The 22,828-nt window shown below is 31.9% G+C and overlaps 3 protein-coding genes across 13 annotated transcripts; 1 reads left to right on the top strand and 2 right to left on the bottom strand.

Annotated features, from left to right (window-relative positions):
- Nucleotides 1–68: 68 nt before the first annotated feature.
- Nucleotides 69–2,681, bottom strand: LOC143358807 (chromobox protein homolog 1-like). Of its 7 annotated transcripts, none has more exons than XM_076796278.1 (3): nt 2,440–2,681; nt 1,498–1,666; nt 69–1,433 (listed from the first exon to the last, which is right to left on the bottom strand). In XM_076796278.1, exons 2-3 carry the CDS (start codon nt 1,617–1,619, stop codon nt 1,310–1,312), a joined length of 246 nt encoding a protein of 81 aa, XP_076652393.1. In that variant the 5' UTR covers nt 1,620–1,666; nt 2,440–2,681; the 3' UTR covers nt 69–1,309. The 7 variants fall into 7 exon arrangements, with proteins under 7 accessions (XP_076652393.1, XP_076652396.1, XP_076652395.1 ...); XM_076796281.1 differs by having other exon boundaries at nt 2,471–2,681; XM_076796280.1 differs by having other exon boundaries at nt 2,475–2,681.
- A 390-nt stretch (nt 2,682–3,071) lies between these two features.
- Nucleotides 3,072–14,815, top strand: Hrb87f (Heterogeneous nuclear ribonucleoprotein at 87F). Of its 5 annotated transcripts, none has more exons than XM_076796272.1 (7): nt 3,072–3,217; nt 4,273–4,484; nt 4,556–4,868; nt 4,932–5,178; nt 5,266–5,484; nt 6,959–7,137; nt 13,110–14,815. In XM_076796272.1, exons 1-6 carry the CDS (start codon nt 3,197–3,199, stop codon nt 7,105–7,107), a joined length of 1,161 nt encoding a protein of 386 aa, XP_076652387.1. In that variant the 5' UTR covers nt 3,072–3,196; the 3' UTR covers nt 7,108–7,137; nt 13,110–14,815. The 5 variants fall into 5 exon arrangements, with proteins under 5 accessions (XP_076652387.1, XP_076652390.1, XP_076652391.1 ...); XM_076796275.1 differs by lacking the exon at nt 13,110–14,815 and adding an exon at nt 9,540–10,398 and having other exon boundaries at nt 4,932–5,172; XM_076796276.1 differs by lacking the exon at nt 13,110–14,815 and adding an exon at nt 9,540–10,398 and having other exon boundaries at nt 5,266–5,415.
- A 1,145-nt stretch (nt 14,816–15,960) lies between these two features.
- LOC143358851 (homeobox protein rough) lies at nt 15,961–22,446 on the bottom strand. Its single transcript, XM_076796334.1, has 4 exons — nt 22,216–22,446; nt 21,209–21,461; nt 17,629–17,863; nt 15,961–16,182 (listed from the first exon to the last, which is right to left on the bottom strand). The coding sequence occupies exons 1-4, from the start codon at nt 22,408–22,410 to the stop codon at nt 15,972–15,974; spliced, it is 894 nt and encodes a 297-aa protein (XP_076652449.1). The 5' UTR covers nt 22,411–22,446; the 3' UTR covers nt 15,961–15,971.
- Nucleotides 22,447–22,828: the final 382 nt, after the last annotated feature.

Below are 22,828 nucleotides of genomic sequence, written 5' to 3'. Positions count from 1 at the left end.
TTACTTTTCAATAAAGTAACATAAATGTATTAAAATATTAAAGACATAAAAAATATACAATTATTGAGTTGGTAAGAATTTAATTTATTTTTTCCTCATTTCAAATAAAAAATGTTTACATTAAAATATTATAGAAATACATAAATTCATGTTCTTACTTATTGATTTCCATTTTCTAAACGTGATAAATAAAAATGATTACAGCGCAGCTCGGTATTACAAAGTTACATAGATTTCAAAAAGTATAGTTCTGCCTTTTTAAACGACTGCAAATGTATGATAATTATACTATAAATTTGCGCACAAGTTTAAAAGAATAAAATTAGAGTCTATAATCTTTTACATTTTACATCTAGGAATATTTCAGAAAGTTAAAAAATGTTTATGCATTATTTACATATCAGTATAAAAGAATTCGACTGTTTAACACTTCTTACAATTAGTATTCTTAGATTATAGTTATACGAAAGTAGAAACAGCAAACTATTTTTCTAAAATTAAAAACAAGTAGCATAAATGTTTTTGACGCTATATACATGTTGTCTGATCTATTTGAAAAAATTATTGAAACAAGTCAAAGTAATTTTCATTTTAATATGTAGCGATACTACAAAAATTGAAAATGTACTTTATATATTCACGAACATGTTTTTTAGTAATGATCAAGAAAATTTGAGCGATTTTGAGAGTCTCCTAACACTTTGGGGACGGTCTGTTCTGTATGAAGCGATTTCTGTTGATCGATTGATTCACTGTATCAAAGTCGCCGCACATCGAGTCTGACACTTCTTAAGATTAATTTACAACTTTTTCTATCCTGAGGCTTAGTTCGAGCTGTCAATGCCAACCCCAAGATGTTATTAGTTTCTCCATTGATTTCACAATTTTATTTAAACTTCACTCACAAATAAAAATGTCTAAAATATAACTATTTACATATAACGACCAGTTACATTGATCATACATAGTAGTAAAATAAATATAATTACTTTTATATCATCTATTAAAGCAGTCAAATTTACGGAGAGTATGGATTTTTCTTTGAAAACTACAAAAAAGATACAAATTATTTATTCTTGTTCAATGCTTAAATAATAGAGAAGTGAGCATCATGTGGGAAGATTTTTGACTGTCTTAATAGCTCATATAAATTTAGTCATCTCCTTTTTAAACACTCTGTACGAATATACGGATATTTAGAATTTATAGTTTCATAGTCAACATGTTTGTAATGTGAAAGACCTTTATCTGCACGATATAATTATAACTATCAACTCTTCTAAGAGTAATGCTACAAGTACATGCTACTTTACTTATAATTTTGTTTTTTAACATACCATGAAAGTCTATTCTCATAAAATTGTATAACTGTTTGTGGGCATATCAAATTTGCTTCTTTTGCGCTAACCAAATCTGTTTCTTCTGTTCCTTTCCTAAAAACAGAATTATTAATAGTGTAATTATTTAAGGTTCAATAAATATTATGTTTTAGCTAACCATTTCATTAAAAACATTAGTTCTCCGCTAGAGTCTGTAGCGCCAATGATTTTTTCTGGTTCCAATTTTCTCTTGAATCCATATATTTTGTTCTCAGGATCAACAGTTTCTGTTTTGTTCATAATTGAGTGCAGTCTTTTTTAGATATTCAGCAGTGTATCTTATTCACCTAAGTGTATATATATATGGTTACAGTAACAATTAAAGATGAAACAAAGTATGCTTTGTGCAGATAGGTTTAAATCTAACTAGATAGTATATGAATACGGTTTCAAAACATGCAGGTACTCATTTTAAAGTTTTAAACTAACTTATATAAAATGAATATGTTGCAGTTATACTAGTCAAAATTTTCAAGTTTTTTTTAGTAATGTTCACTGATCACATGTTTTACTCAGATCTTGAATTTGACTCACATTCATAAATGTATTCTAAATAATTATATTTGTACAAAGTATCAACAGAAAATCTAAAGTATTTACTAATGAGAATGTAAAATTTAAGTTACAGTTGATATTTTACATTTGATTATCCGAAAATTCAATAACGTATTGCAAATATAATTGTAATGATAGTTTAGTTATAAATAGCAAGAATTTATTCACTATTTATAAATGAACTTCTCATTCATTTGAATTGATTTTGAGGTTAAGTCCGTACGAAATACAAGATTCTGTTACAATTGTAATATTAGATAAGTAAGGTACATTTCAAATTTCGAAAAATGAAACCATACCTAATGTTTACGAATTAGGTAGAAACATATCGTAAATAAATACAGTGGATTTATGTTAACTTCGACTAATGACATGTAAAGTTCTAACTTTGATTTATAATCTAATTGTACTTGGTTCTACTTGATAATATAAATTTCAAATTTTACACATATTCCATATTTTTTCACTGTTATAAATTAACTGAATTTCTAACAAACTGTAATACTGATTAGTTTTCTTTTTACTGTTTTGTTTACTAACACTTTTTTGTTACACATCTATTGTATTAAATATCCAATGTATAAAAGATTAGATTTTATCATTGATTTATATTAAATCTGCTTATAAACATTTTCATAATCAGATAAATATGTACTATACAAATATTATACGAAATATGAGCATTCAAGTCTTCTTGATATTCATATGCAGTTCGATTTTTTGACAATTCACATTTCCGGCGCTGTATTAATATTTGTAACAATGAAAAGGAAATTTTCCTCTCTGGTGATAAAATCATTAAAAAGATAACTATACCTATAGATCAATATTGAATAATAAAATTCAATTGTATAGGCTATTTATTTAATTTAGAATCATAAAACAGTTTATTTTCATGTGATTTGTATCTTCTGAAAACGCAGATGAAAATGGTGTCCTAAAGAGAAAAATTTATTTCGCTGTAAAAGGAAAAACAATGGTTAAAACTAAATTGTATAACATAAAATATAACGTTTTTAATATTTTTAGATGCCACTGATTATAGTATATTTTCTTAATTTTGCAAAAAATGGTGAAATCACAAAAGAAATGTGTTATACGCATGCGTGAAACGGTCACTCGCGCATTCGGGGTTTACGTAAGTGTTCGCAGGGAACAGTAATCGATTGAACGACGTGAGCGGCTTCCATTTCTCGTTTACGTGTGGTTCGACCTCTGTTTGGTGAGGCGAAGGGTATTTTAATTCTTCTAAATTACCAAAAATGGTTAAAATGGAACACGACGTAAGTACAAAATCAAATAAATGATCTCCGCTTAATAATATAACTTTTTCATAAAAAATAATTCCTATAAACTAGAAACGTAGACGCGCCATGTACCGTCATTTTGTTTTGGAAGTATAACCTGCGACTTTTTTCAATTTATTTACAAGGATTTTCACAAATTTTATTAAATCTGCTTTCCGATAATTTTACAATTAATTATGACCATAAATACTCTATATTTTTTGGAACTTTACGGTCTTTGTTATATTTCAATGTAATATTTATTAATTAGTCTGATAGAATAATTGGGAAAGTAGTTAAAAAAACTGTTGAAAGTTCACCTTATGACATTTTTTAAAGTGTATATATTGTGTGGAAAATATAAATTTTGGTTACAGTGTAGTGTACGTTGTATGTTTTAAGTATAATCATGGCGTACCTGACGCTACGCTGTTTGGGAATTCAGCATAATGCTTTCGCTCGAAAATATTATGAATGCAGGATACATTTGGATAAATTTCTCCATTTACAGTGTTTATAATTATATTTTTATACATTATTATATCTTAATTTAAAATTATTTATTCTATAGTTTAAATATTTCTTTTTATTCAATGTGTTATGTAAGATTAGTTAATAAGTTTATAAATAATGTTATAGAAGAAGTTAATAAGTTTATAAATAACATTATAGAAGACAGTACTTTAATATAATGTACTATTATTCATGAAATTTATCAATTATAGGCTATGAAGGTTTTATTTGTTTAATAAACAGAAAACAAACAATTGTTTTATTACTCAAATATTTTCAATGCATTGTACATATAGTTTTAACAAGCGAGGAACCATTAAAAAGTCTAGACATTATAAATTCATTTCATCTTATTAGTAAAAATAAGAAAATGTAATTTATTGTTACGGTTAATTGTTAAAAGTGTGTATAACTGTGTACACTGTATACACTAAATTCTATGAATAACTGTATATCATTATTATTATAATATTTTGGAGTTCTCAATTTGGCTATATTATGCACAGAGGTGGCTAATAAAAACACTTTTGATTTTATAGGATGGTAAAAATGAACCAGAACATGTTAGAAAACTATTCATCGGTGGCTTGGACTACAGAACAACTGACGATTCTTTGAAGAAACATTTCGAAAAATGGGGAGAAATTGTAGATGTAGTTGTAATGAAGGATCCAAAAACTAAGCGATCCAGGGGATTCGGTTTCATCACTTACTCTCGTGCTCACATGGTGGATGATGCTCAAAATGCAAGGTTGTATACATCTTAAACAAACCAACATTTTCCAACAGACCAAAAATTCACGATCGCTTTTAAAATTACAGACCGCACAGAGTGGATGGACGTGTTGTGGAACCAAAAAGAGCTGTTCCTAGACAAGAAATTGGGAGACCTGAAGCTGGAGCAACAGTGAAGAAACTATTTGTTGGAGGTTTGAAAGATGATCACGAGGAGGAAGATCTCAGGCAGTATTTCCAAAGCTACGGCAGCATAAATTCGATCAGTATTGTTACTGATAAGGAAACAGGCAAAAAACGTGGTTTTGGTTTTGTAGAGTTTGACGATTACGACCCGGTTGATAAAATTTGTTTGCAACGTAATCACCAGATACGGGGGAAACATGTAGACGTGAAGAAGGTAAAAATGGTGGAAATATCAAAAGATATTTAATAAGCTAACTATCATTCCATAATTTGGCAGGCTTTAAGCAGAGCAGAGATGGCTTCTGCATCTGGTGGCGGTGGCAGTGGAGTTGGAGGCAGCAGAGGAGGACAAAATGTGGGAAGAGGACCTCGAGGAGGTAATCAGGGAGGTGGCAACTGGGGAGGACGAGGCAGCGGTGGAGGCGGCGACTGGAATAATGGTGGTAATCAGGGAGGTTATGGTGGAGGTAATCAAGGAGGTTGGGGTGGTAACGGTCCCTGGGAGAATCAGAATCAAGGTAAAGGTTCGCAGAAAAAACGTTTTATTTCACCTCTTCCTATAGTCCATTTTTATATTCCTATCACTGTATTTGATTAAATATTATTAAAAGGAGGTGGCTGGGGAGGTCAAGGAGGTCAGGGAGGTTACAACAGTGGTGGCAACTGGAGCAACGATAACTTCGGAGGAGGTTACCAACAGGGATATGGTGGTGGACCAGTGAGGAACAACTTCAACTCTGGAGGAAGACCAGCACCCTATGGTATTAATACGGGTCCTAGTGGCCGACAATCCGGAGATTCGAGATGGCTACCACCCTTTGGTGGACAAGGTTGCTTCTATCCTTCTCAAAAGCCAACGCGTTGTCTGCTGCGCGCCTTGAGCAACTTTTCCTAGATTTTCTTGCAATACAATTGTGATACAAGTTATATTGTAATAATCTTATAAGATTTTGTAGTTCAAGTTGCACAAGGGGTGTTCAGTTTAAATGTTTTACGTGCAAATAATTTTATAATACCATACAAACCAGGAAATTGAAGTATCGCTGTTTTTAATGCTAAATTAGTTGCATCTAGACTAGTGAATTTAAACGATAGAAAATATTTACGAATTTGGTTATGGAAAGAAATTGAAATCTTTCTTCCTTGAATTAAATATTGGGATTTGGACTCAACAATTTATAACAGTCGATTTTAATAAAATATAATTTTTATTAAGTCGATCTCTGTAACCTGCATACATATGATATTACGTAGTGAAAATTCTTTTGTGCTATAAAGTAATTTCTAGATTGAAATAATAGTGCAATATAAGAAATCATTTTTTCATGTAACAAGAATTTGCTTTGAAGTTTTGATTTTCATTCGTCTAGATGCTTAAAGTAAGATAAACAACTGTTTTAACAGATGATTGCTATTGACATATTGTCCCAATATTTAGAAGGAGACCTAGATAATATTTTCAGTAAAATATGTTACAATAAGAAATACGGCGCGATGTTGCAGAGAGAGTGAAGCGCCCTTAGTCCATGTTTTCATATATAAACAATACATTTTTCTTTCGTGTTTCTTCTAGTAGAATTCTGTTAAAAAGTCATTTACATTTACGTTTTTTAATTTAACAAATGCAAGAATATTTGGTTTCAAAAATTTAGGTTTTCTGAAGGACAATGTTCAGACTTGTATATTTTCTATTTATGAGCATACTGTAACTTTTACTGATAGTACATGTGCTTATAAATTCACTAGTTGTCCGCAACTGTGCATTGTGCATTTGATACCAAAGTTAAAATAAAATTTTCCGACATATAGAAAAAATTACAGCATGCTCCTAAATAGCTCAGATGATTTATCATTGACTTCGACGCTATACAGGCCTACCTACACCTAATTTGAGTACTCGAAAAATCTGTTAAGAAAAATCAATATTATAAGCGGTCAAAATTTTTATTCAAATTAGTTTTAAAAATTTCAGTCATCAATGGTGGTTGGTTGAATTCATCTCAAACGTGCTTGCTTCACGATAATAAAAATATATAATTCCATTTATAAAAGGCATCAAAATATCAAAACATGTGACTTAAAACAGTTTTTCTCTACCGTCAAAGGCAACTGAGGTATTTGGGGTGCTCAAGTTAGGCTAAACTATAAAGATGTGCGAGAATCCCGAGAATTTTCGTGATTCTCGAAAATATTCGACGAAACTGTCAAATCTCTACTAAATCGATAATGGTATTATTATTGTGATTGTGTGACTGATAATAATTTGAGCACTTTTGCTAATTTCGTGGTTTGTTTGTTTTTCAGGACCAATGGGTGGCGGAAACTCTGGAGGTGGTGGTGGCGGTGGTGGTGGTGGCGGCGGCGGTTATGGCAACCAAGGGGGCTACGGTGGCAGTTCTCTAGGAGGTGGAAACATGGGAGGTGGCGGAGGTGGTGGAGGAAGGAGATACTAAGCACTTTATTCGTGGACACTCCCTCACATGGTAAGCATAATTTTATCATTCATTAAAATTTTGTACATTTACAACATGTATTAGACTGTTACTATACGATAAGAGTATAATAAATAACATTGAAAGTATAATACAGTGTATGTCAGACGACATATGATTTAATTGTTCAGAGAAGGACTGTATGAAAATTTATTTTGCTTTTCGATGGAGGTATTAGAGAATTTTGAATGCTTTATTACAACTTTGATCATGTTTTTGTGTGCTAGCTGTGTCGAAGCTACAACCATAATCAATTGTATTCTCGTGAAATAGTATATAACAGTGGTACAACAGAGGAGAGGTTTTAGAACAATGGTGAAACTAGTAGTTCTCTGTTTGCTTGTTATAGCTGAAAAGAGTTTTTGGTATACTCAGGCATACGCTCCACCCACATATAGTTTATCAGCTTTCAAAGTTACAACTATTATCGATTAAAGAAATTGTAGTTTTTGAATTTCTAATTGAATGAATATGTTTGCGCACTTAAACAGATAATATTTTTTCAAACATATTATGATCAGTTAAAAAATCAAGTACCAAGTAAAATTGGCGATAGCAACAGTCTAAAATTAATGTGGAAGTTTGTGGATATTTTGTTAGCTTTTATTTTCAAGTACATTAAATAGATCAATATTGCATCGTTATAGTAATTTCAATGTTTCGAAGAGGTAGAGCAATTTGACGATAATGTTTATGAATGTGATACCATAAAATCCATGTATCTTTTACTATAGTCCTATTTATGCACAGTATACTAATGCATTGTTAGATAAGGAAACATGATACAAAGCAAAGAAGGTAATACTTTCGATCCATTGACATAAATAGCAAGAGATAATTTTTTGACCAATAGAAGACTTGAACAAGCTAGACTTCAATATTGCTAAGTGTTTGGTATGCAATGTTTTCAGTCAAATTGTCTCAATGCACATTCAACTCCGAGATCTTAAGGAATTTTCATTGCATCTTTGTTCAGGGCTTAAAATGTTATTACATATTACTCTTTGTTGTCTTGTTACTTGATTTAGTAGTGTCTCGAGTAAGTCATATCTTCATAATAAGGAAGATTATTATTGTCTTCTTGTTTTGCGCCTCTTAATTTTTTTCCTGGAAATTTAAGAGTCCTACATAGCTAATATTGTTTTCTTTCATCCTAATAGGTATATTAGTATCAGATATTATTTAAAGGATATGGCCGAATAAGGGGAGTGAAAGTGACCTTAGAATAAATTATACTTGTCCCTTTTATCGGCTTATCAAGCAAAAACTTCTTGTAGGAAAAATCGTATTAGTAGTTTTTGGTTCATTTTTTTTTCATACAATGGTATGTAAAAGTTCTGAAAAACCTAATACGTAGTAGCTACCAAAATACGTATTGTAGTATTTTCATTCACAATCACTGATGTAAAAAATTAAATACTTGAAAATATTGTTATTATAAATATTGTTTTTATAAAAGTTTAAAAGCAATATGATTTATATGTCTACAGAGCAATAAATTGTTATAACTGTTGATCCTGAACTTATTCAGATTTTTCTATGAACTATTTCATAACTAAAAAAAAAGGACAGAATGAATTACTTCTTGTACCTTTACGATCCGTCTTCGTCCGGAATTCAGATTTTATTTTCCCTATTAATATATCATAACTCCGAAAGGGAAGTACGCAGCGACATGAAAAGAATCATTCGTCTGGCTTAACTAGTCATAATGAATTGACGCGCGACTCTAAAGTTTTTAGGTAACAGACAAACATTTAAACATATGAACTTTCTGTTTTAGGGGTACCCTGACCTCTCCGACAATCATTTCATCGACAGTATCTACTCATCGACACCTCGAGATCACCTACAATATTTTCATTGACACCAAGTTTGGGCCACAGTATTTTCACTATACGCAGTAGAAGTCGTCCACCCAATGTGAATGTTGACATTGTCGACGAAACTTGGTGTCGATCAGTAAATACTGTCTGTGAAATTCATTGTCGATGAAATCTTGTTGGTGAAATTCAGTGTCATTGAAATCTTGTCGGTGAAATGTTTGTCGGCGAGGTCAGAATAATCCTCTGTTTTATATATTAGACGTCACTTTTCAATTTCTATAAAAAGTCAGATTGTTTTTCCTTCCTGGAATACGAAAAATGGACCAAATATTAATAATTAAAATTTATTTGATAATAATTAAAAACAAAACTATTTCCCTAGAGTTTCTTGAAAGGCACAAGTGTAATTTGGTTGAAAGTCATCCCTGATCTCCTTGCCCGGCTATAGTCTTCTGAAATGATAGAAAATAATATAGAACACGTTAATTAGCTCAAAATTGATAGATTTTTATAGTTTGAGTATTTTCAATCATCTAAACTAATAGATTTATGACTTTTAAACCTCAGGTGAACCTTCTACTTGTCTTCTAGTCGCCAGTACTATCTGTACTGTTTAGTATCGGAGCAGGCAGGGCTATAAGGCTAGAGACAAGACCAGGCAGGACAATCAGGATACAGGACAGAAAGAGAAGCGTCATCTGTTAGATCACAGTGAGGGAGGCTTTCGCTTGTATTTCATTTGGTATCTAGCACCTACTATATAATGTTTTACATATTCTACACTTATGTGAAAAACGATTGCAACGTATAATTTTCTAGACCTGTGCTTGCACGTATCGTGTGACACACAATGATATCCGCCAAGAAAAAGAAACGAAACACAAACTAATTAATTAACGATTTTAATTAGCGTGTCGTTGTTAAAAGTCCAGAGACACATTGAAATGATTCAGTCACTCGGTTGCTATGTCTAGGGATACATCCGTGCCATCCAAAAGCATCTCAAAGCGTGCGCAACTGCGACTATTTTTCTTTTGTAAAATATTTAACGAAACAAAAAAACTAATTAGCGACAAATAGGATGATTATACGATAGACATTGGAAAGCACGATTGTCTCTCTAATCTAGTGAAAGACGTTGAAATAGCGGTCCATGTAAGAATCTAGGTGTTTTATTACGTTGATGCAGACTTTTTAATTTCGTAAGAAGAAAGGTGATTCTTATACAGACCAAAATCTCAGGATATATAAAATGAAATATTATATACAAAAATGAGTATCCATGAATTTAAAGGAAATTCAGATATAGCATGAACTACAAATGTCGGTTTAGCATTTTCTTTCGTAGGTTACGCTAGAATAACGAATTATTTTTTAAGTTGTAATGTTTTAAGAGTTAGCGAATAAAAATGACCAGAACCTTTTCCATGTCACTGTTTCATTTTTGAAATAAAATTCTTGATAGCATAGGAGATGTCAGAGTACAAGAACAACTCGTGTGAAGTGAAAAGTACCATAGGAGAACTGTTTTAGCTAGATAAGGGCACATCTAATCGATTGTTATATAAAGAAGTAATTAACAAAAAGTCTTGGAACTCCATGTACGATAGATCAAATAATTATTTGTATTCTTTGTCGAATTGTGTAGTCGATTAAAGCACTTTCACGGGCTTGATATATTTATATGTATTCACAGTATTAAATAATTTGTACATAACGCAAAAACCTGTGACCAATTTTATGTAGTTCTTGTAATATGTAAGATTAAGGTGTTTGGATTTATTCACGAAGGGATGCGTTGAAACTCTAATGGTTCATCTACAAAGCTATATATTGTATATTGAAATGCGTACCAGAATGAGTTACTTTGTATTTAAGAATACATGCAGAACTTTTATCGCGGATTTCTTTGAAAAATAAGAAAAATAACTTGCAATAATGAAATAAAACGATCTTAGGTTTAAACAATTTTTCTGTAGTGAATGAAATTATTTATGTTCTTATCGGCATATATACCTATTATTTCTTTGATTAGTAAGTAGATACTCCTCGATTTTTTCAATTTCTTCGTATCCCTTTTAATTAAATCTATTGTTTGAAAGCAATTAATCAGTGTTGTGCAAAATGGCCGCAGTAGTCATGAATATCTCTCGCTTGTTATTGACAACATTGTGGTAATCATTGTGGTCATTTTTAAAATGGGAATGGTATTGTTTTAGTACCGTCAAGTGATAACCAAGGTAAAGACAAGTTCAACAACCTATAATATCATAATTTTCGTGTGACCATGACTTTTCATTTATTTTTGATATCTGAAATTATATGAACGATAATGTCAATTTTAAGTGTCGCATAACAGCAATCTGGAGTTCTCGAAAAACTTGATCTTTATAAATATTTGTTTGCTTATCATAATATATGCGCTCTCAAAACTAATAATTTTTTTCTATTAACAAATAAACAGGATAAAATGCAAGTAAATATTAATTTTCAATTATTCTTTGTGTGTGCTATTAATGTTCACTAATCTCCAGAAGCAATTAATTGATGCTTTCTTAACTATGTTGGGAAAAGGAATTTTTAATAAAGCGATACAAGTTAATTGTACTACAGTGCAGATAACTGTTATTTCAGAATAGTTTTATAATATACAGATAATATATTTTTAGCTTCCTAAACATTGTACAGCACTGATTAAAAATGAATTTTTCGCTCCAAGATCAAAGTTTAGTTTAGTTGTACTCCAATATTGATTTCCCTTGTTTCCATATGAGTTTCTTTTTAGCTTGTCACTTCTTCATGTACTGAAACCGTATTCGACACGTTTTCTTTTTTAAAGTAAGTTTTTTGTGACTCGTTAGGTAGCAAACGTAAGGAGTAAATGATCAGATAGGTAGGTAAAACTTTGTTTACGAGCACAGGTCACTGTCACCATCGACAGGATAATAGTCCACTTAGATCGGTCGGGCAGACGTATAATAGCATTGAATATTAATAGTAAGAGCGAAGTATGAAGGAAGAAACTAAAGGCAGGCAGGTAGCAGAACAAAGGATGATACTGACACTGCGCAGCAAGCTAGGCTTTGCTAGGCTTCTCGCTAGCCTCTGTTGTACAACCACAGGTAGGAATAATAGATTCATTTGTTTAGATAATAGGGCAATGAATGGCAAAGTGTGCATGATACAATGTTTTATAATATTTCTGCTGGGTTCTGCTGTTTCAATTAACAATTATTTTCTTTTATTAAAACAGACAGAGTAAAAGTAAATTATATTGTTAGACCTTTATTGACCCTTTCGCTATGATCAAGCCACACAAACAAATCCTTATGCGTAGTAAAAAATAATCACAGTTAGCTATTAATCGACTGAAATAGAAATATGTAGAAAATTATGATTGCAGAAATCTAATGTAGTTTATTTTTTTAGAACCTAAGTTACTTTTAATAACATACTATAGTTATAAACTGTTGCGCTGCGGATAGTTTTAGTTGCTCTTGGTAACGAAAGGGTTGAAGTGAACTACCTTAAACGTACTATCAGTAAGCTTCGTCTTGTCTTGTGAATTAATATGTTCTATAAGTCAGAAATACTATTTTGTTTTTGATGCACCAGTAGGAGAGGAAAAACAATCGTGCGATTCGATTGAATTGATCTGATGTATTTAATATATCAATTATAGACGAGAAGGAAACCCAAAATTTACAGAGGTCATACATGACTTCCATTTATACAAGATTAATCAGTGAAATGATTTTTGATTTATTATTTGAGCCTTTCGCTGGAGAACTTGTGACATAAACCCTCATTTGTTGTTTTATTTTATGATAGAGATGGGCATTGACATCTGTTGTTTCAATTATAATTGCATTCAATTAATGACCAACTTGGTATGAAAATATGCGTATCTGTACTGTCTTAATCAAAACTTTTGGCAGACTAAAATTGTATTAAAAATGAGTAAAATATTAAGTAAGAATATGAGCAATGAGGAAGGTGAAAAGATTTTGGCTTAACTAGAAAATATGAGTGTATAAGAAGGAGATAGTAATTATTTTTGTTTCACATCATGTGTATTAATTGCTATCTTTCGTTTTTATTAATTTCTGGTTTTTCCATTTGGGCTGGTACTCCCAGAGCGCTCCGTGTCACAAATGCCATTATCAGTTAGTCATCACGGGAGGTAAGTTGAAGCGAATCAATTTATTTTTATTACCATTAACAATTCTCGTAGACTGGCGGTTAATATTTAATTCGAAGATTTGTACAGGATGTTTAGAAATATCTGGGAGAACAATAAAGGGATAATTCTTCGTGACAATATAAGATGAAAGTAAAGTGTAAACGAATTGTATATGTACATTCCGGTTTCGTGCTGCAAATTATTATCAGTTTATAATGTCGACTAAAGAAAAGAAATGTTATGCAGACTTGCATTAGCTTTTACAACATTTTGAAACTCATTCATTCAAATATTTAAATTTCAAAGTTTTATATTGATGGTTATATTTAAAAAAGTGCGCAAAGTTCAAAATATGGGATAACGCATAACATACTGAATTAGTTATAGAATACGTTTTATTTAATTTTTCAAATTACATTAGAACTACTTAAATTTGATACATATTTTATTAAGTTGATTATTAAAAAATGAAGCCCAGGTTGCAATTCTTTTACCCTTACTTTTGGTCTTGGTATTGTTATGAAAAATCATAGCTTATACATATATGCTTTCCAAGGTCAAAATGAGAATTTTTTCAATTTTTTTTCCGCTTTCAAAAAGAAGTGATGAATAATACAATTCTTGTAGCAAAAATGATAAATATTATATACATACATATTTAAATATAATCAAGTCATTGTTACGATAATAACGTATAAACTAATCAAATTAAATCAAAGTTTACATACCTTGGAACTTTTTTTATTACAACGTACATATTTTATTTAATCGTTTGACTGCATACAGCGTCTATAGGCGCTCAATGCACGATGTTCATTTAGATCGAGCACAATAATTTGGAGACGTTTAGTTTGTAACAAAAACTCGACAATTCGCATTACTTAATTTGTTTGTGTTCCATCTATAATTTTCATACACTATCTGCTGAATATTTTTTTTATAATATTGCCTTTTATACCGTGTATTTTCACGGTTGTTGCTCCGCAAAGATAAAATAATTAACATGTATTTTAAAAATGGAGGACCATTCATTGACCAATTATGATTGTATAGATATGAATACGCGTTCTATATTTTATGAAACAGTATTATCAATTTAAATTAAAAACTTTCAAGCCATTTGGATGGAAATTAGATGAACTTTATTGGTTCATTTACATAAAATAAGATAACTGTAATAAGTAGGATAAAAAAATGATTTCAATTACTTTTTAAATAAAATAATTAAGTTTAATTGAAAGTATGCATGAGTTTGCATAATATTAACTAAATAAAATGCATGAGTATCATTTCTATAATTAACAGCAAACAGTGAAATATTTTAATTGAATTGCAATATTCTAGCTGATTTTCAAATATATATTTTGTGCAGTAGATATGCTCAAAATAAATTCAATGATATATTGAAATTATTTCTAAGGCGCCAAATTTGAACAGTACTAATAATGTCTAAGGTGTAATTTTATAAAGATTAATTATTTCACGTAATTTTCAGCAGTGTAATTTAACTTATTATTCCTTGAAGGATCGAAATAAATTTGTTGAACACCTAATGAGTTTAATTAATTTCCACCTTGAGTTCAGCTTCCTGTGCAGTTTACATCGTTACCAACTGAACGTTATTAACATAAGCAGTTATAGGTGCAGAATTGAACGAGGAAAAATTAATAATGTCTGGGTACAAAATGGTTTTTAAAATGTAATTGGTGAATTATGCATTAATTATACGTGTATTATAAAATTTAATAAAATAACCAACGTGGAATATTTGTTAGTTTATCGTAACACAGAAAACCTTAGCCATATGCATATATAGAGACATTTAAATCGCAAGTGCAAGCAATATTCCTGGCGGGAAATTTGAAAGTGGGCCAAGTCAAATGTTCTCATTCAAAACTTTCAAATTGTGTATTTTTAACTAATTTGTATCCTATTTAATGATGCAGGTGCGTTTTTTAACGTTTTGGAAAATGTAAAATAAGTGAAAATGTAAATTCTTTTGAGGATTTTTTACTTCATCCATTTTCATATCAACATAATTAAGGTTCGTAATAAATTAACTATTTCAATTATCAACATAATTTTTAGAACGTTAATTAGATTAGTAGTTTCTATATTATCATATTAACAATGATTTCACAGAAGAAATTTACTGCTGCATAATTAAAAATCTGAGAATAAGACATCCATATGCTCTTGTTACTTTTTCTATATTTATTATTAAAAAGTTTTAACAATCTCAAGAGACCTCGGTACTTCTCAATTTTAAATTATACTTTTAGCTTATACTGTTCTTTTTACGTTGTACAATTGATACACTACAATAATAATAATAATAAAATTGAGTTTATAACAAACCATAGGACGCTAATGTAAATTGTTACTATACAAGATTATAAAATCACAGAAACATATTGTGAATTGATTTACTCAATTATTCAATTTCATTACGGAAATATATCTATCTAATAATAATTTTTCATTATGCGTAAACTTATGAACTTGATATTACGTAATTTTATTTACTCACTACAATCCTACATGTTAAAAAATTTACTTAATAAATTTATTTCTTACATTTACTAAATAAATAAATAAGCTTACTTAACAAATAATAATAAAGAATAACGATGTTCTCTAAGAAGTTCACTCGAAATATTTGCGATCACTGCATCGACGTTAATTACAATTTGATTGTGGATTTTATGCAAATCTGAGAAAAACGATTGAAACAATTCAGATCGGCGAGGTTCTTGTTGAATTTTACTTGGTAATATGAATTTGTATAAAAATTCACAGTCCGAGTATTAAAATTTTCAAACAGAAGACAACGTGTTCGTGTTTTCGGAGGTTTCGCTGGCCACGCTATTACACTGCGCTTTCGTCGAGGCTCCGCCAATGGAATTTGTTGAAACGCAGGAATGATTGATCGCTGATTTGAATGTCTCTTTGTAGAAACAGAATTCACAGAATCCAGTTCTCCCGTAAATCGGCACGTTTACCATTCCGTTGGAAACTGCAATATTCCTGCAACAGGTAAGTGTCATTAAGAATCGGTATATCACGCATATATGCGATTTCTTTCAACTAACAATTACGCTATCCCGTACATATTTGAATTGAATACGTGTCCGTAAATCCTTTTCATTTTGATTTGCAGAAAATCAATTTTGATAGTGGGTGATATAAATTTTCAAGTTTCAGAACGTTTCGTGTTTTAATGATGATAATGAAACAATTTTAATTTGAATAACTGTGTTTTGGGCTCTCCTGATAATAAGATAGTATGGTCTAATATTATATTATATCTGTTCTTTGATCTACGGATGGTGTTGGCAGCGGTTAAAAATTTCGTTTCGTTTTTGACACTATGGCGTCAGTGATTTTCAACGCTATTACAAAAATATGAATGACTAATAGTAAAAATAATAGTAACATTTGTTACACAGAATTATTATCAGATTAATAGAATAGTAGTAGAACTATTCTCAGAATATTGATAGAATTAACAGATTAACAGAGTGTTTTTAATATATCTCTGTTACTTTTGATTTAATTATTAAAAGTTTTAGTTAATAAAGAAATGTAAATTTGTGTCTGATACCATTGTAAGGTTAAAGCCCTGGTAGCCTAATGGTTAAAATGGGCGTGATCATAACAATGTGCATATATCAGACTCTCTGACAACTACAAATACACATAAGTATCTATTATACTCATGAATCTCCCGCCAATCCTATTTGTATAAGAGTGTTTAATGACTCGTCGCTTCGATAGCCACCCTCTCATGAATTACTGTCAATCTCTTTCGTTCTCAATCTCTTCTCAATGATTCTCTCGAACGTCTCATTGAAAGTTTTATCATTTATTATTCAAATTTATTGAAGCATTAAGAAAATATTTTATATACAGTCAACGAAGGTATTGGATTTTCTAGATCATTTCTGATGGATTCGAGTCACGTGTATTTTTTCTCACGGGTATAGTTGGAGAGAGTGGCTTCCAAGTTTAAAGGTAGCCCCTTTTTATCGAATCACATAATAAAAATTTCGGAATTCAACGTAGGAGAACTGAATGTGTTAAACTAAAAAACTTGGTGCAACTTGTGTTCTGTATTTAATGATTTTTAGCATGACTGACGTTCATTGATTTTCTCTGAGAAAATGGTTGAAATTAAAAAATGAGATAAAAATAAAATAAAATAATGCAATTCTGAAATGTATATAAACAAAAATTCGAACGCCTATAACTACGTTCATTTTAGGAACTCGAACAAATCCGTTTACACGCATATTCTACAAAATTTGTACGGAAGGAAAATGCAAAATAAAAAAATTAAATTTTTTGAAAACGAAAAACTTTAAAGGGTATACTGAAAAGAAATTCTAATATGTTAAAAAAAGAAGTATGGATACTGGATTGAATTCTGAACGAGCTCTGCATCGATACTGAAGGTATAGTTTGCGTATTTACCGATAATGTTGGTCAAGTTGTGCCTTCTCGATTCTTTTGTCTTTGGCGCGTCGATTTTGGAACCATATTTTAATTTGTGTTTCTGTAAGCCGTAGCGACGTTGCAAGTTCGAATCTTCTTCTCCTGGAGATGTATTCTCCTCTGCGGTATTCTACTTCTAGCCTTAACGTCTGTTCGCTGCTGAATGTTGTCCTTTGTCTTCGTGGTCGACCTTCTTTCCTTCTCCTACGCGCTACTGTCCAACAGAAACATTAAATGTACATCAAAACTACGCGGCACTGCGTATTATTCGAACCGACATCATTTTTGTTGGAAATATTTTTTTGTTTTGTAACAGGTTTGGTTCGAATGGGACACTCTGTATATTTGTCATTCAAGTGGAACGTATTGAATTCTTCAATGGCCTGGCCGATTCGTTTTTTTATTCTTTATGAAAATCTGTTAAGCCATTTGTTGCAAAAAACCGATAGTTTCGGAGACATTTCAATCGAACGGTTTTAGGTATTTTTCAGAATTTTTCTTCGTTATTAGAAAAGGAAAATTTTATTTTATTTCGTAACTATTCTCTCGGTTGAGATACAGTGCACAATATGTTTAATTTGATACGTTTATACTAATCGATAAATTACAATAGTTTTTCCCCTTTATCCGGCTATATTATTTGGTTCGTAGAGTTAAATATTATGGTGTGCAAACAATTGTTTTCGAGGTAATCAATGTTGTTTCAAATAAGATATTTTTATCGATGTCACACGATGGTCCAGATTCAGATGAACCCAATGACCTTCACGTGACCTTGAACACCAACAATTCTATAGGAACTGCACTTATTTATATATAGTTGAATTTGTTTTAACCTCAGCTATTACGTATCGGTAACAAACACTTACAATCCAATTTGAAACAATATCGATAAGCTTGAAGTAGATACATAGCTCTTCTGTAGCTTCATCATAACTTTTTTAAATTATTCAAGTTCCACCCATTTAACCGTCTTAAAACTTGTACACATAATAGTTACGTGACAGAGCATTATTCCTGATTTTTTAAAGAGTGTCACACAGACAGTTGTTTGCGAAAACCACCCTAGAAAAATAAATTATTTTTCTCAACCCTTAGTAACTGATTTAAAATTCCGAAGAAATATCTGAAATTTTAGATAGTTGTTTCATGTTCGCTTTTCTCTCATCTAAATATCGTAAAAAATAACTGAGAAAAAATGATAGAATTTAGGTTTTCAGCCCCATATTACTTTTAAACGAAAGGGCACAGATCTGAAATTTTACAGAATATTGTTTCAGGCAAAGAACATTGTTTAGCACACGAAAAGGATGAAAATTGGCACGAGGGCCGATTGCCCCTGCTTATCCTGCTAGACCCTTTTATTTTAACGTTGACGAATAATTTAGAATCACAGTACCAGTACAACCATTTCAAATGAAACGTAATATTATCGTATATAGTATAATACATGACGAAAGGAACGGCACTCGATTAAATAATTACAAATCGACATTCCAAATAGAAATGGTTATTGGAATCGAATCGTGCGAGTTAAAAAATAACGCTATAAATTTTTTCCGCGTTTTGACGATTTTGGTGCGTTGCGCGACGTCTATGTAATTATGACATTTCCCGGAGGTTCCCCGTTTACATAAGTTTTCGCGGAACAAGCGAACGATTCCTTTGTCTGGCCCCGTTGTGACGAAGGCTTAAGAGGCGGCCGAATAGAGTCGGGTTAGAGGAAATACGGCAATGTACATTATATTGAGACGCGGCCAACTGCGCCTCGTAATCTCATCAATATCGCTACGAAGTGGCGAAGCGGAATACATCCTTTCAAACACGCGCGCACGTATGTCCGCTGTAATAATGCGACGCGCCGTCGAACACTTAGGTAAACCGGGGAAATACTGAACCACAAACCGCCGGAAAATTATCAAGTATTTTCGAACTCGCTGAAAAATCGAATATTAGGCGATTCAATCAGTTCGTGCGCGTTCTTTTGGTAAATAAAAATCTTCCGTTCGAATAGGAAAGTACAGAATAATTTATTCAAAGTATTTTCAAAGTACTTTTGTTGGCTGTAATCATGTCGCTTTTTACATAATAGATGGATTCCGTGATAGAAGAAATTCAGTTCGTGCGAAGTAATCCAATCATCAAACCATTTTTGGACTTCTTCCTAAGAACTGAAGTATGGTTCATTGAGCGGAATAAATGGTACAGTTTTCTTTCGATATAAGACGACCACGTTTATTTTGAAATAAGAAAATCTCTATCCCCTTCTTTTCTTTCAAGTTGTCTGCTCGACACCGCTCAGTAATATTAGTTCCAACATCTATACTAACTTATCTATAATATGCACCCTTGGTTACTAACATTTTATCAACCCCTTGTGCTATGATTTATTTTATAGCTTCGGATTTCTTTGTCGTTCGTTGTTTCCTAGAAGAAAAAGAAAATTGATATCTACCGAATGCCCATGTATTTTCTAATGGGTTATTGACAATAACGAAATAGAATATTATTCTATTTTATTTGGAGGACCCTTGCACTATAATGTCGAGTTAGATTCGTGGTCAAGATTTCGAAAAGAATCTAGAACAATAGCGACAGCTAAACATAGTTCAACACAATTTAATTAAAATTTAGTTTCTCCTCTCTTCTGAAAATTTTCATTTTTGAGCTGTGACAATATTCTTTTAAGGGTGCGATATGTTATGCTATGAACCGAAATTAAATTCTATTTCATTGAAATATACATAGGCATACAATCGTTATAAATTTTCTTTTTCTTCCATGAAATTATGGACGACGAAGAAGTTCTGCAACCATAAAATAAATCTTATATACACTTTGATCTTTCCGTTCAGGTGTCACTGAGGATCGCAACAACAAAATGTTTGTTTTTCTTTGTACTTTATGCGATACGAATAAACAGTATCGGATAATAGCATGTACCTAATAGTATGTACCGAGATAGTATACAGGGTGAGTCATTTAACTGTGCCACCTAAATTTACTCGTAAACTATTGGTTGTATGAAAAAATTTTCAAACAAAAGCTGTTTGGGATCAAGCCGGTCGTATAATGTAATAATTAATTTCTTGATAGTTCGCTTTTTCGTCGAGATATGAAGAAGAATATCTCGGTAATTATTAGTTTTTAATCCCATATTCCTTGGAATTTTCTATTCATCATTCATTACTTTTTCGAACCACAAATATTACATATCATGATACAAAAATTCCAGGTGACCTTCAAATCTCGATGAAAATGCGGATTATGAAAAAATTAATTATTACATTGTATGCCCCGCTGGATACCAATCAACTTTCGTTTGAAAATTTTGTTGATACCACAAATAGTTCACGAGTAAATTTGGGTGGCACAGTTAAATGACTTACCCTGTATAGTGGTATGGTATTATGACACAATAAAGCGAAGGAATTATTTGTTGAATTGCGGAGAATTAGTCAACTCTTCATCCCCCATTTCTATGTATGACGTGGATTAAGCTCGTGTGAGACGCATGAAATTTGAACGACAGACAACGTGTTAATTGGTAATTACTCACAGAATGCCGAGAATCCCTGCAGATAATGCTCCGGAGCCTGATGATACGGCAAATTATGAAGATGCGTCGAGTGCGTGGGTGGATACGTGATCTGCGTTAAATGCAGGTGTGTCAGAGGAAGACTGGGCACTCTGGGAAAGAGTCCATGAAATAATGGCAGCTTTAAACTTTTTTCTCTGTCGTTATTTGTTAGCACGTTCATCCCGTTGTTGCCTTCTGCTTGCTCCGAGAGCGTTTCTTTGGAGTCGGGAGCCTGTTTAACAAACAATTACAATGTTGATACTATGCGTATCGGTGTAAACTAAGGGCCATAGCGTATTACGTTATTGTTTAAATTTATTCTGCACAAATTTTGAAGCATTGATTAGAAAGCATAGAAAAATCTAATATGATGACTTTTAAAAATTGGAACTGGGACCAGATTTTTTGGCGAGTTACGGGCATTGTACTGTAAAGAAAATAATATGTGTTTTGAATAAGAATATTTGATGAAGAAATTGTCGCAATCTTTTTAAAATTGAGTTTCGCGATAATTAGAAATAACAGTGTAAAACGGTTTTAAGATTTATATATAGGAATCCACTGTTAGTTTTTGGAATATGGAAATTTATTGTGTGAATGTTGAATTTTTTGTGTACGTCGTAATTTATACTGATGGTAACATATTTCTTTAAATATTGTTTAAACGCGTTTAAGACTTTGTAATATTGTAGACATTCTGTTTGGGGAAGTCTGCAGAACCGTTTCATGTGAGAATCATTTACACAAATTTTATGGTGAAAGCAGAAAGCACATTCTCAAAGTTAGACATTTTACTTTCTCCGAAAAATATCTGGAACACCGAAAATACAGTTTTTAGATTTGAATTCACTGCATCCGAAATGAAAACTCATGTACCGCAATTTGTATTAAAGAAGTTAATTCATCAAACTCAACTTTTCCTTCAACACTAAACGACCGCACGAAAGTAGCTGTTAAAAAATGAAAAATCATGAACGGTCACTTACCTGTACACTATGTACATTATCAGAACCATCTCCGTTGAACGTGTTTCCGCCATTGTCCTCGGCATCCGTTGCCAAATCACTTTTCTTACCGCGATCGTCATCGTCACTGCTCTCGATCTTCTCTTTCTCGAGGTGCCCATAAATCCTTGCGAAAAATCGTCGCGGCGATGACGGCCCTTCCGTTTTCGCCGACATCTATCCCGAACAGTCTTCCGCCAAACCTTCGAACCAATTATCGTCCCAAAGAAAAAACTGAAAAAACAAACCAACCACCCAAAACGAGTCCTCAGTATCCCGAAATTGAAATCGAACCCGTCATCGCATAAAGCTTCCAGTTCCAGCCGTAATTAACATGATTTCGCACAGTTTCAAACGGACTGTCTGGTCACTGGGCGCTTCACTGGCACCATCCTTGCTTAATTGGCACTGATTTTACAGTAACTGCGACAATTTAGTGGAACAGTTAATTTTTAGCAAAGCTGCTGGTGGTTTTACAAGACCGTGGATTTTGGAGGTAACAGCGAAGTGTCGCGAAAGTTCGGTTAGTGGAGACGAGTCCTTCAGATTTTTTAGTTAGATTCGGATTGTTAGGGGTGCCTGTGTGGTACAGACA

Source organism: Halictus rubicundus, chromosome 11 (assembly GCF_050948215.1).
Source record: "Halictus rubicundus isolate RS-2024b chromosome 11, iyHalRubi1_principal, whole genome shotgun sequence".
NCBI lineage: Eukaryota > Metazoa > Arthropoda > Insecta > Hymenoptera > Halictidae > Halictus > Halictus rubicundus.
The sequence above is the reverse complement of the archived record's forward strand: the minus strand, read 5'-3'. Positions and strand labels throughout refer to the sequence as shown.

Coding starts and splice junctions, on each gene's coding strand:
- LOC143358807 (XM_076796278.1), bottom strand. CDS start 1,619: ATGAACAAAACAGAAACTGTTGATCCTGAGAACAAAATATATGGATTC. Junction 1,434..1,497: donor CTAATGTTTTTAATGAAATG/GTTAGCTAAAAC, acceptor TTCTGTTTTTAG/GAAAGGAACAGAAGAAACAG.
- Hrb87f (XM_076796272.1), top strand. CDS start 3,197: ATGGTTAAAATGGAACACGAC. Junction 4,485..4,555: donor GATGATGCTCAAAATGCAAG/GTTGTATACATC, acceptor TTAAAATTACAG/ACCGCACAGAGTGGATGGAC. Junction 5,179..5,265: donor GAATCAGAATCAAGGTAAAG/GTTCGCAGAAAA, acceptor TATTATTAAAAG/GAGGTGGCTGGGGAGGTCAA.
- LOC143358851 (XM_076796334.1), bottom strand. CDS start 22,410: ATGTCGGCGAAAACGGAAGGGCCGTCATCGCCGCGACGATTTTTCGCA. Junction 17,864..21,208: donor GCAGGGATTCTCGGCATTCT/GTGAGTAATTAC, acceptor TCTGTTGGACAG/TAGCGCGTAGGAGAAGGAAA. Junction 16,183..17,628: donor CAACTTGACCAACATTATCG/GTAAATACGCAA, acceptor TACCTGTTGCAG/GAATATTGCAGTTTCCAACG.